The sequence below is a fragment of the Lethenteron reissneri genome, chromosome 35 (assembly GCF_015708825.2).
Source record: "Lethenteron reissneri isolate LAM-NWPU_2019-01 chromosome 35, ASM1570882v1, whole genome shotgun sequence".
NCBI lineage: Eukaryota > Metazoa > Chordata > Hyperoartia > Petromyzontiformes > Petromyzontidae > Lethenteron > Lethenteron reissneri.
In genome coordinates, this window is record NC_083813.1 from 1,881,838 (window position 1) to 1,898,364 (window position 16,527).

The window sequence follows — 16,527 nt, forward strand, 5'->3', positions numbered from 1 at the left end:
ACCCTCCCCCCTCGTCACACGGCGTCACAAAAAGTCAGACCCCCCTCAAATATGACGTCACAAAGCTCTGCCCCCCCCCCCAACCATATTTCCATTTAGAAAATGAAACATGCTTCAAATCACTTTAAACTATCGTCATTGTAGTGCGTATTTAATGTGGCGCTGCACTCTGATGTTGAAGGAGAAAACATTTATTTAAAAGTCGATTTAATTAAATAGAACGCGTTATCTATATTTATTTAAAGTTGCGAATTTTGATGTGACGTCACATTTCTCACCCCCCCCTCGTCACACATCGTCACAAATGTCTGACCCCCCCCCCCCGAGGTGCGTGACGTCATTTATGGACGGCCCCTTGTGGTTTGTGTTGTGGTCGTTATTTTTGTGGTAGTGGTAGTTGTAGTGGTGCTGATTGTGGTAGTTGTTGTGGTAGTTGTTATTGTGGTGGTAGTTGTTGTGGTAGTTGTTATTGTGGTGGTTGTTGTTGTGGTGGTTGTTGTTATTGCGATAAGTTTTTGTCGTGGTTGTTATTGTGGTGGTTGTTGTGGTGGTTGTAGTTGTTATTGTATGTTGTTGTGGTTGTTGCGGTGCTGGTTGTGGTAGTTGTTGTTGTGGGAGTTGTTATTGCGGTGGTTGGTGTGGTGGTGGTTGTAGTTGTTATTGTATGTTGTTGTGTTAGTTGTGATAGTTGTGGTGGTAGTTGTTGTGGTGCTGGTTGTGGTAGTTGTTGTGGGAGTTGTGGTGCTGGTTGTGTTAGTTGTGGTTGTAGTTGTTGTGGTAGTTGTTGTGGTATTTGTTGTGGTGCTGATTGTGGTAGTTGTTGTGGGAGTTGTTATTGTGGTGGTTATTATTGTGATAGGTTGTTGTTGTGGTTGGTCGTGGTAGATTGTTGTGGTTGCTATTGTGGTGGTTGTGGTAGTAGTTGTGGTGCTGGTTGTGGGAGTCGTTATTGTGGTGGTGGTTGTTGTTGTTGTGGGAGCTGTTGTGGTGGTGCTCGTTGTTGTTGCTATTGTGGTTGTGGTAGTTGTTGTGATAGTTGTTATTGTGGTGGTTGTTGTTATTGTGGTGGTTGTTGTTATTGTGGTGGTTGTTGTTATTGTGGCGGTTGTGATAGTTGTGGTGGTAGTTGTTGTGGTTGTTGTGGCAGCTGTGGTGGTAGTGCTCGTCGTCGTTGTTGTTGTTCGTCATGGCGAGGGAACGCGGAAGCGCCTCTGGGTCTGGAGGTGCAGCAGCAGCAGCAGGAGGAGGAGGGGGGGTCCCTCCGCCCGACACGGGCTCCACTCCACTCCCCTCCCTCCTCACGCTGCTGCCGCCCTCCGTCTCCGCGGGCGACCACCTCCGTGTGCCCTTCCACCGTCTCCCACCACTCCCCACCCACTCGGTCGCTCGCTCGCTCGGTCGGTCGGCCACCCTCGGCTCAGTCACAGCCCCCAGGGCTCCTCGCAACAGCAGCAGCAGCCATCATGAGATCCCAGCAGGTAACAAACTCTCACCCACACCGCGCCTCGTGTGTGCTGTGTGGTGTGTGTGTTTGTGCTGTGTGCGTGTGCTGTGCGTGTGTGTGTGCTGTGTGTGTGTGTGCTGTGTGTTTGCTGTGTGTGTGTGCTGTGTGCGCTGTGTGCGTGTGTGCTGTGTGTTTGCTGTGTGTGCGCTGTGTGCGTGTGTGCTGTGTGCGTGTGCTGTGTGTGTGTGTGCTGTGTGTGTTTGTGCTGTGTGTGTTTGTGCTGTGTGCGTGTGTGCTGTGTGTGTGTGCTGTGTGTGTGTGTGCTGTGTGTGTTTGTGCTGTGTGTGTTTGTGCTGTGTGCGTGTGTGCTGTGTGCGTGTGCTGTGTGTGTGTGTGCTGTGTGTGTGTGTGCTGTGTGTGTTTGTGCTGTGTGCGTGTGTGCTGTGTGCGTGCCGACTGATGGGAGATGCGGCCGAGAGGCACTAGCCTGTACCTCACCTGTACCTCACCTGTACCTCACCTGTACCTCACCTGTACCTCACCTGTACCTCACCTGTACCTCACTACTTAACCTGTGCCTCATCTGTGCCTCATCTGTACCTCACTGTACCTCAATGTACCCCACCTGTACCTTTACCTCATACAATGTATTGACCGTACAGTATAGTAAACCAACACGACACGAACTCTCTCCTCAAGCCCCCTCGTCGTGTTCATCAGATCTGGACATTTAGATCCTGAGCATATTGCCATCATACGCAAGAATAGAATATATACCTATATACCTCACCGCGCCTCACCTGTACCTCAACATACGTCACGTTTACCTCACAGTACCTCACCAGGGCCTCATCGCTTCACCGTGTCCCACCTGAACCTCATCTGTACTTTATCTGTGCCTCACCATGCCCCACCTGTACCTCACCTGTACCTCCGGTTGCCACCAAACCCTTACATATTTCTCAGTCGACCTGGGTCTATTTAGACTGTGCAGCATTACTGTAATAGTATTCAACACAATAGTGGTACCAGATCTCGGTACGAACACAAAACAATTCCCAGTCTGTCCAGGTCAGAGCCGGACATGGGGCCACCCTACCTGCACTTCTGTACTGCACAGTAGATCACTGTGTGTGTGCAGCTTATTAACAATATCGATTAATAGTAGAAAATCTGCAAAGTTGTGGGCCTGTGGGCGGTTGTTAATCAATAAGTTCAGTGTTAATCCTTGGGCAGGGGAGATGCACAAAATATGGATGGGTGAAGTAAACAACATCGTGTGGTGAGGAATGCGACGTTACGGCACCATGGAGGACGCAAGTTTCAGTGTCATAAATTGCTCTTCAGTGTTGTAAAACACCACCTTTCATTGCTTCATTGGCCACCAGGTGTTGGGAGTATCTCATCCGGCAGTGGATTTACAAAGGACTGGATAATAGAAGGGTGGAGATCTGGTGATTTACTGCCACGGCTAACATCATTGGCGAGTAATGGCTGAACCATACCTTGGCCCCCTATACACCAAAGAGCACTTCGCGTGATGGATGGATAATTATGACTACATAACCCGCTTCAAATGTATTTCGTTTGACCAGGGTAGTCTTCGTTTGCAAGAGTGACCTGGGGTATTAGTTTACCAGTGGGGTACACTGATTGCTGCAGTGGAAAAATCCCAATGGAGTAATCTTCGGGTAATTGTCGATTTAAATTTCTAATTTGGACCCTGATGCCGGAACACAAATGGCATACTCTTACGAATGGCGTTGGGTGATCTCTAACGTCCACTGTGAAGCAGACTGAATGTATCGTTAAGTTATTACATCGGCAGTAATAATCAGGTTGGCTGTTGAATCCAAACCATAAACCTGTGCAACAAGTGGCCAATACGCTAACGCCAATTCCAGGGGTCAGCAATCTCCATCTCCGGAGCTGCGTACCGCACTTTAAGGACTGCTTCGTGATGTTATTGATCAAGGACCATCGTCTGGTATTCACGTCCATTGCGGCTCTTCAAATATTGATTTTTGGAAAAAAATGACTTGTCATTTTGGTTTGCCAACCCCTGTGTGGTGGAGATCTTCATCCAGTAGTAGATTTACAAGAATACTATAGTTTATCTTCCATTTTTTTTACACAATTTCTGTCCCAACATGCAGAATTGATAGTGCCTACTGGTTGTGGTGCACAGATATTTTTTTTCCTTGAAACTCATGAATAAGCTCCTGTGCTTTCCAATGTCCATGTCCAGCATCCAGGCTGTGCCATGTCGCAACTACACACACCAGCTATTTGAGATGATTGCGCTCGCCATTTTCTGACTGGTTTCCAAAGCTGTCCTTCTTTTCAATTGTCGTTTTTGTTACGTATTTAATTTTAAGAAAAAAGTTAACATTCGTTAATTGTACACGACCAATATGATTCATAATGAGTTTATTGTGGGTGGTTAGATCGTGTAGGTGTAAAGTAAAATGTTGAACTTATTATTCGCCACCACCAGATAAAGCCAATCAACTCAATTTGTTACGTGGGTAAAAATGCCAATTGATTTGGGTTTTTAGCCAAGCTGAAAGTTTGTACAAAAATGTACATTTTTGTTTGCGTTTCAACGTTTCGGTTTTCCAAAAAAAAAATTAATTGGCATATTTTCCCACGAGTGAGCTTGATTTGATTGGCTTTTGCATGCTGGAGGATTGGAGTTAAAACGTGACATACCTACACCATCTAAGCCAAAATAAGCTATTTATGAATCATGTGGACATTTTTATTTTAGTTAATATACCTTCACCCTTATATTCTAGAAACTGGTAATGAATGCTAAACAGTAGTAATTGCTGCAGGTTTAGCAAACTGTATCGAAGCATGAGAATGGTATCTGAATGTAGAGAATTCCTTTTATACATATCCATGTTTAAGCAATAACACAATGATCAACCACGTTGACATCCGCATCATTATCGTCATCAACATTAACACCAGCATCATCAACATTTAGGTCAGCAGCAACATAGTAAATGTACACAGCAATGACGACAACATCAGTGTTGACCAATATCATGTCTTCATCGCTATATTCATCATCATAAAAATCAACATCTGCATTGACAAACTCAACATGAATATAATCAGAATCAACATTACCATCGTAAGCAACATTAAATCAACAAACTAACAAGAGTTTCATCGGCATCAATATTATCATGAACACCAATGTGATGAACAACAATAATTTCTGGTAACTTTTAATCCACTGTTAATCCGCGTTTGCCATGGTGGTTATTCGACCATACGTAACCACCATACTTCATTACGGCGAAGTATCTAATTAATTACCTGTGCAAAATTGTCCGTGTTTGATGAACTTGAATTGAGAAGGTTGAACATAACGCACGATTGCAGCTGCACTTTGTTTTGCAGCTCCACCCCCACTGCATGTAAACTTTATTTTCAGTCATGCTTGAAAAACAGAGAAAGGGTCAATAAGACTACGGTGATCCAGTGCAAGGCAACATGGCTGTAAAAAACATTCAGTTTATACAACAATTTTAATAAAACATTGCCAATAATATATTTTTGGAGATTGGTTATTTTTTTTGCAATGTTCTGAGAGCTGATACGTTTGAAGCTGTGGTTTTTACCACAACTGCTAATTTAAAAGTATTTACTCTTATTTAAAATAGGCTAATGCTTGTGCCAGTGTTTCCAGATCAAAATTTGTACCCCAGGATGAGGAGAATGTATTCAGGAATGTTAAGTAATATGATGTTTACAGAAGCATGTTTTTAATGGGTAAAGTTTTTATATGGATATATTTATTTAATGCAATATGCACCTGCAAGTAATTTGTTTACTTCTCCGTTGAATGGGAAAGTCATTATATTCTTAAGTCTTTGTGTAGGGATTTTTTTGTTAGTTTGGGGATTTTTGTAGTAAATAGAAGGGCAATAAAACAACTTCTGTGCAGTATTATAGTAGCATTGCTAGGCGAGAGGGCTCTAAAAACTAAACGTGGTAGTCAAACATTGGCGACTTATCCCACCATTTTTTTAAAGGAAATAAACTCCCTGGAGGTGGATAATTCATTTTAATGTTTTGAGCACCAAAGGGACTTTAAGAGGTGCAGCTGTCTTCTTTTTCCTCTTCTTTTTGTGTCCGTCCACCAAAGTAAAATATATCTCCGTGGCGAGCTCATTTCAGTGCTTGCTGGTTGCTTGCTGCAAGATCTTCCTAGAGCAGTGGGCAGACCAAGAGGTGTTTCATGGTCTGCCTCTCGCCACTGGAGCAGCTCTTTGTTTTTACACGCTTTTATTTAACGCACTTTGTCTGTTGTCGTATCCTCAAAAAATATTGTAACTTAATTTTTACCCACTTCCCAATGTGCTATCGACTGCAAACTTGGTATACTTACGTCATACCGATGACAAGACTATATTCTATCATAAAAAAAAAAATCAAAAAAATATATTTTAAAACATTCTTTTACACGCTTTTGATAAACTCACTCTGTTGTCGTATCCTCAAAAAATCTTGTAACTCAATTTTAACCCACTTCCCAATGTTGTATCGACTGTAAACTTGGTATACTTATGTCATACTGGTGGCAATACTATATTCTATCATTAAAATATATATAAACAATCTTTTTTATATGTTATGTTTCGGCTTGGGTCTAATTGTCCACGCTCAACTGACGTTGGCTGTAAATCACCACGTCCCCTTACGTTGTGGCAAGCTTCGGGGCCACTTCCTGGAGTCGTGGAGTTCTTCCATTACTCGTACGATACATTTCATTAAAGCGTGTTTAAAAAAAGTATTTTAAATATTATTCTTTGACTACTGCCATTTGGCCATGTTGGTCCACCCTGCGATTGCTCCTTTGTTCACTCGCCTTCATGCCCATGTTCTCAAAGCTCATTCTTATGTGGATGTCAACGTGGTTGATCATTGTGTTATTGCTTAAACATGGATATGTATAAAAGGAATTCTCTATATTCAGATACCATTCTCATGCTTCGATACAGTTTGCTATTGACCAGGAATAATGTGCTATCATTTGTGGCCAGGTCGCTTCTGAAACAGAGCTATATAGCTCAGTGGACCTTGCCTGCTAAAATAAAAAAGGTTGGTGTTTAGTTTAAAATTAAATAATAGACTGCAAGGTTACATAGTTACGGCTTAAATGTCGAGTCATTGCAAAATCCCCCTATAACTTTGAAAGTGTCCATTGGCTTGTCTTTTTATAGCAACCTGTTCTAAGCTACCAGTTGTAAAAGGGTGAACATATTGTATTACGTGATGAGAAAGCAACATAAAACAAGCTGAAGATCGAGAACTCATTAAAACGCCTCATACGGCTAAAGCTGAGGGCAAATTGAAGCTCAGAGTTCATTCTATTGTCTGCATTTTGTAGATAATGTACAATTGTCTTCATTAAAATAGTGAACATATACAAATGTTGTGCTGGATGAATTTGGCATGTGGCTGTTGTCTGAAAAAAAGACCTGCAGATATAATAATAATTTTAACTTATAACGTGCACCACGTGCACAGAGAGAGAGAATGACTCAGAGGCGGGGGGGGGGGCACAGACAAGTGGTAAGGCAGCCATTTGGTGAGTAACACTTTCCCAAACAGAGGGAGATGAGTCCATATTTTAAAGTACCGCCTTCTGGAACCTTGACGCCCACAGTAAGGCAGTTTCACAAAATCTGCGTGATCCACAAACTCTCACCTCCATAGTGCTGGGTTGCAGGTGTGTGCCACCACCGACTAGCATAAATAAATATGAAATTGGAAGTTCCTTCTATTATCCGTACATGTCATCCACACAGATTAAAAGATGAAGTGATGTAGTGTTGTGTAACGGGGTGTGGCGTAACGTATTGCAGTGCCCGTACCTCATAGTTGTGGCAGCATCAGCAGTTACTAATCCATCACCTTTATTATCATCCACAGTAACTTTATACTATTAACCATCAGGTGTGATTATTAGGATTTAATGGGGATCTCGGCCATATCACCGTCATCTTCAGTCATGGTCTAGCCACGGCTGGATGAAGGTTAGCCCTTGTCACCATCACTCATGGTTTAGCAATGCCACAAACCTTGTTAGTGTTGTGCGTGAGCACGCCCACTGTGGGGCATGTGAGGATCGGTGGTTGACGCATTTTTGTAAAACTCCCTTCACGCTGGGCTGAGAGAGAGTGAGTGAGGAGGCTGTTTGGCAAGTCCATACCTTAACCCGTCTATGCGGACCTTTGAGTGTTATCGCCTTGTATGCCTGTGTTTTATCTGGGTATGCCACTTTATCTCACGTGAAAACACTCATTGAAACGCAAGTGGCAAAACATTCCAATGTAAAACTCTTATAAAAAAAAGTCTTGAGACTCAGCGGTACCTTCCTTAAAAATAAAGTTAAATTTCCAGTAGCAGTATTGGTAGCAGCATAATAAATAGAAACAAGATCACCAGCACCATAAATAGTATCGTTGATGAATTACATCATCAGCAGGAGCAACAGTGTGATCATAATAATGATTGTCATTGCCAGCATCTTCATCGTCGTCATCATCGTCATCATTGTTGCCATCCTATGATATGTGGAAAATCAAACAAAGGATAATTCTGCATGGCTCATTTTATTTGTAAGATTTCATAAATAATAACATATGAGTTTCACCCACCACAACCATATCTGGATGAGTCCTCATATCTGTATTTTTTTTAGATAACAGGAGCATTTGTTGATTGAGACATACATATAGATTTCACTTAACAAGCTGAATATCAAAAAGTGCAGAATTAGCAAATATGGCCACCTCTATATTAACCAATTTATCTGCTGTTAAAACTTAAAAAAGGCTTGTCATTTTATATTACCCGGCTCTTTTTGCATGTTTTGTTTAATTTAACAATTTGTTTCATGACATCTTTACAGGGCTATCTATTGTATATAACGTGGCTGTTGTTGATATCACATACTTAAAAGGCCGGTAACTTTTCTTGCCTGACTGTTTTTGCACATTCCCTGATGTGCTTTTTAGAGTCAACTTTGATGAAAGACATTTGCACCACTGCTGGGGATTTTACTTCACATTGCCTCAATTCTGTTTTATGTGAGGTGTGCAAAAAGTATGTGCAAGAACAAACCTTAAGTGCAAATTCTCAAGGGGTTCTGGAAAGCTGCTCGCGATGAAAAAAAGGTGTTATATTTCCTTTGAGCCAGGTTAGAGCCGTTTGATACAGCGTGGGAGAAATACAGGGAAAATAAACGAGGTCATTACGGTGTGCAAGTGAGAGAGATACCCGGGGCCAGCCGTAAGGATGTGCGACCACAAAGGGCACCTCGAGCTGTGTAGAATGTCACCATTGGAGATCACCTGCAGTCTTATTTTTCTTGTCGTATGGCTGCTGATGTAGATGCAGAGCAACAACTGCAATTTCACATTCAGGCGTTCAAGCCAGATGACCGCATCAAGAGTTTATTGCTATGATGCCTCCTTCATATTTATGGATCGGACATTGCGTCGTTATGCGTTGTATGGTCTGTTCTGGATGACTGCAGTCGCACACTGGAGAGATTTTAATTTTCCATTTGTACATCAGGTATCTGCATCTGCCATGCTTCGTGATAATGCGGTTTAGGGTGGACCATGAGCTTCGTGGAAGATCAAATCCAGGGGATTTTCTGTGTTGGGTCTTTCACAAGGTGTTTGTGAATATTCTTTTTACACGCTTTTTATTAACTATGTCTGTTGTATCCTCAAATCTTGTAACTCAATTTTTACCCACTTCCCAATGTGGTAGTCGACTGTAAACTTGGTATACTTATGTCATACTGATGACAATACTATATTCTATCATTAAACGAAAACATATTTTAAAAACATTTTTATGTTATTTTCGGCTTGGGTCTAATTATCCACGCTCAACTGACGTTGGCTGTAAATCACCACGGTCCCTTACATTATGGCAAGTTTCGGAGCCACTTCCTGGAGTCGTGGAGTTCTTCCATTACTAGTACGGAACATTTCATTAAAGCGTGTTAAAAAAAAAAGTTTGGTTTAATATTACATTTTTTAAAACTCCATTCAGCTTTCCTGTAGTAGTTACCTGCAGTAATTCATCACTATTTAAGTCTTGTCTACAGTAATCATGCATCATTAAACTACAGTACAGTATATCACCACACTTAATCTGATCTCGGAGGGACTTTTGGTCATCGTGAAGCTGCCCCACCCTTACCCCTATGGCCCCCCACCAACCATCACGACCTGCTGCTGCTGCCCATGCACACTCCTCCACCCCTTCCACAACCCCCATCACTTCCCCCAACACTGCCCACACACCGGTCCAACGCTGTGGCCGGGGGAGGGGCCTAAACGTAAAGAGGTGCGGACTAAAGAAGGGCTGGGGCCTAAAAAGGAATGGCCCAGAGACAAGAGAGGAAAGAGAATGGCGCCTAATCAGGAAGGTGCTGGGCCATTAGAAGTAAGAGGGGAAGGAGGCAGGGCCAACAGAGTTTGAGTTAAGGTAATCAAGAGCATTGAATGACATCTGCGCAGCATACCTTTCGTGCCACAGATATGGCCACAGGTCAATTAGTAATAATTTATTGGTAAACTGCATTAATAACCTAAGTCGAAGGATGGAGTGCAAAAGCGGTCGCAACTGGTAATTTCCGGAACCAAAACCAAACAAATTGTTTTTATGTGCTGGAATGAAAACCTAAAAAGAAAAAAATGTGGTTACCAGCTAGAATATATATCTGTGAAAAAGAGCTTTATAACTCATTGGATTCATCCAGTATAAATATTCTGATTCTAAAATGTGGTTGTTACTGCAGTGACTGAAAGACGCAAGTTTGCATGCCCCTTAATGCCATGCGGGCATTCACAAATACGACTAGCATACACCGCAAAGAATTAAGCGTCGTGTTGGTCCTTGCATTTATTAAATTGGGTGTACTCATGATCACAGTGGCAGAGAGAGACAGTGTTGGCCCGATTCGTGTACTACAGTTCAAAGCTGTCAGACCGGATAAACCAATTTCACCTAAGCAAAGTATAGTTTGTTTTATGCTTCAATGGTGTAGTATTATTTTATTTATTCCTCTGCTTGTTTACCCAGAAAAGCCTCACCGAGTCTCACGACAACTTTTCAGGAGGGGGCCCCACCATGTGTTTTTTTTCTCGCAGCAGAGGGCGATGTTTAAGTGAGTAATCACCATATAAAGTAATTTGAAGGTAATTTTAGATTTGGGATATTTGGCCAGTTACATTGTTTTTTGTCGTTGTCTAGCTCTGATAAAGCAGGATAGCCATCCTATAATGGGTGTTCATGAAGGTGCTTCACCAATGAGAGAATTCGTTTTCCAGAAGTTTGAGCTACAGTAGATGCTAAAACTACACATTTGGCTGTGTCAAGATTTTATCACTTGCATTTCAGCCCTCTGCACCAAATCTAGATTGAAAACTCATTTCTTTAGAACTGCTTTTTGTGTTCAGTTTGTTATCCTTCCCCGCACCTCCAATTTGCACGGTCGGCTACGCACGGTGCGAAATAAGTTAAATATACATACCTCATCGGGATAATGTCTGCCACAGCCTTGACTACATCGGAGATGTTGAGGGGGAAATGCCTAAGATGTGTGGAGTAGTTGTGAAGTGTGGCGTATGACTGTAGTGTCGTGTTGTAGTATGGCGTCGTGAAGCAGTGGTGTAGTTTGGTAGTGTAGTGTTTGTGGATAGTGGGGTGTAGTTTGATATTGTGTAGTGTGGTGTCGTGGAGTAGTTTAGTGTAATCTGGTGTATAATGTTGTGTAGTGTAGTAGTGTGTAGTGTAGTAGTGTGTAGTGTAGTAGTGTGTAGTGTAGTAGTGTGTAGTGTAGTAGTGTGTAGTGTAGTAGTGTGTAGTGTAGTAGTGTAGTAGTGTGTAGTGTAGTAGTGTGTAGTGTAGTAGTGTGTAGTGTAGTAGTGTGTAGTGTAGTAGTGTGTAGTGTAGTAGTGTGTAGTGTAGTAGTGTGTAGTGTGTAGTGTAGTAGTGTGTAGTGTAGTAGTGTGTAGTGTAGTAGTGTGTAGTGTAGTAGTGTGTAGTGTAGTAGTAGTGTAGTAGTGTGTAGTGTAGTAGTGTGTAGTGTAGTAGTGTGTAGTTTAGTAGTGTGTAGTGTAGTAGTGTGTAGTGTAGTGGTGTGTAGTGTAGTGGTGTGTAGTGTAGTAGTGTGTAGTGTAGTAGTGTGTAGTGTAGTAGTGTGTAGTGTAGTAGTGTGTAGTGTAGTAGTGTGTAGTGTAGTAGTGTGTAGTGTAGTAGTGTGTAGTGTAGTAGTGTAGTAGTGTGTAGTGTAGTAGTGTGTAGTGTAGTAGTGTGTAGTGCGGTGTACAGCAGAACACCCAATAATTGGTGGAGATACGAGGGCACCATATCTCACATCTTGTAGTGCATGGCACACTGTGGAAAAGAGCATCCTGGAAACCTAAAACAAAATTTGCGCCAACGCGGTGGGCCACGCATTACATGAGGAATTAGCTGTGCTACTCCATTAATCCCTGAAATATTAGCAGACTACAGGGAAAGCATATGGATCTATTAATCTGTGATAAATTCGCGGATTCCGAAGTTACGAGTTTTTCGAAGACCAAATGGCACAAACCTGCAGATTTGGTCGAAATTAGAGGACTTTATATTTTAGACTTGATATCCTACTGGTTTTATTCCAGACATATGTCAGAAAAATAAATGTACGTGTTCTTAATTAAGAAACTGTCATCACAGTCAACAATGGACATAATTCGTTTTTTGGTAACACTAGCAACCCATACGTCATTTGGATATGACCGTCCTTCCCTCCCAACCAGCCACCAAAACTTTAATATTATATAGAGCCCTGTTTCTCTCCATCTTTCTATTTCCTTCTCTGTACTGTGTATCCTAATGTATCTCGATATCTTTTGTCTCCATTATTTCATTTCCCTATTCATCTGTCCCCTCTGCTTCTGCTCTCTCTCTCTATATTCCTCTCCTCCCTCCACTCTATCTTACCCCTATCTCTCTCACGTCTCACTCTCGACCTCGTTATTCCCACCTCTCCCTTTGCCTTCTCAATCTCTCGTGCCTTTCCCTAATCCTGTCTCCCACCGCTTGTCGCTTTCCCTTGCTCTTCTCCTTCCATTTTGCTCTCTCTTTCCTCGACGTTTTCACACTCTTTCACTTTCTCCCCACCCCTCTCCATCTCTTCCTCCCTCACCTCCCTCGATATCACAGTTGCCGGGGCAGGGGGGGTCAGCAAGCATGAACTCATCTCTACGCAGTGGAATATTGGTGACATCATCACTCAGATGTGGGCAACCCACTGTTTGATATGGAAGGGAACAAGAACACAAAGCAACTTAACATCAATCGTCCCCATATGTTTTGTTTTTTTAGCTGGCACGTTCTTTTGATACGATCACGGCAGAAGAGATACAGGATGAGCTGGCTACATCCCATTGCTTTACATCACTCCACTTTCGTGAACTCGCTCGGCCCCATTGTGCACTTGCAGCTGGTGCTGTTGCTGGCGGTGCTGCTTGGCTCGTGCGATGCAGCTTGGGATTCGCCAGGCAAACATCGTGGCGGAGCTTGCGCCGAGCCCTCGGACAACAAACTACGGATGCAGCTTAGGAAACTGGAGCCCACGATCGCCCCGGGATTCGGAGGGAGCGGGGAGAGCAGCCTGCTGGTGGATGGCACCGAGGATGTACAGAGGCGTTCGTGCCCATCTGGAGCAACCGGTGGCAAAGGAAAAGACATCAAGGATCGCAGTGTTTCTCCCTGGTCCTTCACGTACGTTGTTTGTACACCTTGAGAAGAGGGCCCGACACTCACTAGGCTTTTTTGGAGACAAAAGTTGGTATAGCTTACCCATTTTTGTTATTAACCACTTGCATCAGGTGCCGCTAATCATTTACAGAGAGAACAGTAGCTTACAGTGGTCCATTGCCACAGTCATACGTGACGTGTGTAATGAAAAACGGAGTAAGCGACACGACTTCTGTTTATGAAGAGGTATTTTTGTGTTTGGCAGGTGTGTCCATGCCAGGGCTAAACTTGGTTTTAGCAAGAGTTCACCATGACAATAAATGTTGGGATTCAGTTTGGCCACCACCTTGTTTGAAATAAGTAAACATTTCTGCCATGAGATTAACAATAACGTTTCCATATTCTTGTTATGCAATGAGATCGGCCCATAAACATTGGGAAGTGTCTTCTTGGCTGTGCACAAATTTGGTTCATCAACTTAGACCGAGAGAAAATTCCTCAATGTATTTTTTACATCATGTCAAATGCAAGTTTTCAGCATTCATAGATAACAGGTACCAAAGTGTTGCAATAAAACTTTAGCAGGTGCTAAGAGACTAACCAGATGTACTCTATTTTATAAAGCTTGACTCATACCTTGCCACTGCTATCTTTATGACATCTAAAACAAAGATAAATTCTTAGTTTTTTATGTTGATATGATTTTAACTTATGTCTGGAGAAAACAACAGGTATTCCATATTACCATAGCAATTGAAAACATGTTTCCTGCCAAACATAACATTTTACTCACCCAAAGATCAAATTGAGCCTTGTCTGCATTTACAATGACTGCTTTGTCTCCTCTCCCATCACATTCCTTTCACTGAACAAAAGTTAAACAAAAAACTATTCAAAATAATCCCTCAACAGCAAATTAGTTTTCCTTACAATGCTTACAAAGTGTTTTTGTGCTGTTAATATAACCAGTGTCAAGTTCCACTTAACTGGGTACATCACATTTTCATTGTTGTTTTTTTCCACTTAATTTGAATTTGTGAAGTATTTTATAATGAAACATTGTTGTCACCTAATATTTGTACAGGACACACCTGTACTCAATACTGTACTTTATTTTTGTGTTTGTCATCTTGGTGACCCAGGTGATAATCTTGCAAATTAGACTCATCCTGGTCTCTTAAATTCTCATCTGGTTAAAGAAAATAGACTAAACCATAACTGAAATGTTAATAATTCGAATGTTTTAAAAATAATATAATATACTAGACTTAAAGTGGGATGCTGTTTTAGAAGTATAGTTAGTAAATGAAAGCTGCAATTTGAGTTTAATTACGTGCATATTTGTTTGACTCCATGTCTGACACCATGTGTAACACCACACATGCATTTTGAATGTATGTTAAACTTCTTTCGCACCTGTACTTAGCCATTCGTGCGAATCGGAGGTGCGGGGGAAGGAGAACAAACTAAACACAAATAAACTCCTTTAAACATTTTTTTAAACAACGGTTTTATTTAAAAGTGCACTAAAAAGTAAATAACTCGATAGGAGAACAGGAAGTGGACGACATCTTGATTACAAGAGACACGCGGCGCCTGCTTTTTGTGCGAGCCGATTCCACAGTTTAGGGACTGCGGCGTTTTTCACTGACAAAAATATATCATTAATTTGCCGTCCATGAAAAAATTGTAATTGCTTGAAAGGAGGCAATTAATTGACTATTTGATGCCGATTATAATACAGGCATGCATTGTCACCGGATCTGAGTACGTGTGCAAAATTAGGGATTTATTGGACAACAGGAAGTGGATGAAATGTAGATTACAAGATTTGACCACGACACAGGAGTCAAGTTAAGTAAAACCGTTGAAAAACTGTTCTTAAAGAAATTAGTTTTAAATCTAGCTCCAGTGACTTCCTAACATCGGAAGAACATATTTGAGCACAAAGAAATTTGCTCGCTGTTTGTGTCACGTTCTTGCTCACAGGGTGAACCAAGATTCCTCGCGTTACCCTCGCCGAATAAAGGAGGCCTACTGTCTGTGTGATGGGTGTCTGCTGGGCCACGACGGACAAGAGGAGCGCAGCGTGATGAGCGAGCCCTTCTTCACTTCCATTCTGGTGCTGAGACGCACGAAACGCTGCCATCACGGACGCTACGTTTACAAGCCGGACCTCGAGACAATTGCTCTCTTTTGCACATGTAGTGCCTAGCAGAGATTCCAGATCCCGTGGATTGCCATTCTCCCCCACGGCAGGAGAGGAGGACCTGTGGGATGCATTAGCAGTGCTTTTCAATGTACCTACAGGAAATCCACTATGCACACATTGTGGTAGGAAAATAGAATGCATTGGTTAGCAAGCATTTAGATTTTTTAATCAGCAACAAAGAGTAATAATGGGTTTTACATCTTTAGAGTTTTGCTCATGTTAAAACAGATGTTAATGCTGCTTTGGTCATTCAAGGGACAGTTTGTTCTGTCATGTATAAGTCTTCCACGGAAGAAAAAAAGTTACCTTATAAATGGATATTGATTGGGTTCCGGTGTTTTTAATCAGAAAATAGAACCTTTTTGTAATATTTTTTTTAAATAGACTGTTAAGTGGAAAAAAAATATCTGTACATTTATGAAATGATTTAAACTTTCATTTGCAGATTAGTAACCATCACATGCAATTCATGTGCCAGTTGAATAAAGTACTTTTTAGCCCAACAGTCATGATGTGTCGGTTCTCATTGTCTTAAACTTTGGTTATAGGCATACCTCTTACAGCGCTCAGGATGCGTTCTTGGTAAACGGGGCGCTATATCAAACAGCGCTATAGGTTATGAAAACATGATTCCAATGGAGATGTGTTCCAGCGATATACAAGGACTTCATTGGGGTATCGGTAAAATCCTTAATAATCATACGGTATACATGATTAATGTATTAAAAAGCATGTTATGAATAAATACTTTTAATGGAAATGACTTGAAAAATATACATTAAGTTATGTACTCACGAGTGCATTCGGTCGGAGCTTGCGTAAGGATTAACCACCGTCTGCCCAGTGCCGGATTATCCTAGTAGTAAAAGTAGCATATGCTACGGGCCCCGCACTTTCAAGGGCACCACGCTAAATGTTTTCAAGCTATCAATTCCGGTTCAGTGATTCTGCACTTGCTCCATTACTATAGTACGATACTGACCAGCTAGTTGTGCCTCAGGCTTGTTCCATCTGGGCCGGCCCTCTAGCTGCTACCGTAGGCGCACACCAGATTCAACATCCCTGGTGAGTCGGTGCA

General features: G+C 42.0%; 1 protein-coding gene across 1 annotated transcript; it reads left to right on the top strand.

Moving 5' to 3' along the window:
• Positions 1–1,255: 1,255 nt before the first annotated feature.
• Positions 1,256–15,956, top strand: LOC133350801 (interleukin-17D-like). Its single transcript, XM_061565543.1, has 3 exons — positions 1,256–1,478; positions 12,981–13,261; positions 15,227–15,956. Exons 1-3 carry the CDS (start codon positions 1,464–1,466, stop codon positions 15,450–15,452), a joined length of 522 nt encoding a protein of 173 aa, XP_061421527.1. The 5' UTR covers positions 1,256–1,463; the 3' UTR covers positions 15,453–15,956.
• The last annotated feature ends 571 nt before the right edge of the window (positions 15,957–16,527 follow it).

Bases quoted from the DNA above. Each gene is read 5' to 3' on its own strand.
- LOC133350801 (XM_061565543.1), top strand. The intron at 13,262-15,226 runs GTACGTTGTTTG...TCTTGCTCACAG, and splicing joins GTTTCTCCCTGGTCCTTCAC to GGTGAACCAAGATTCCTCGC.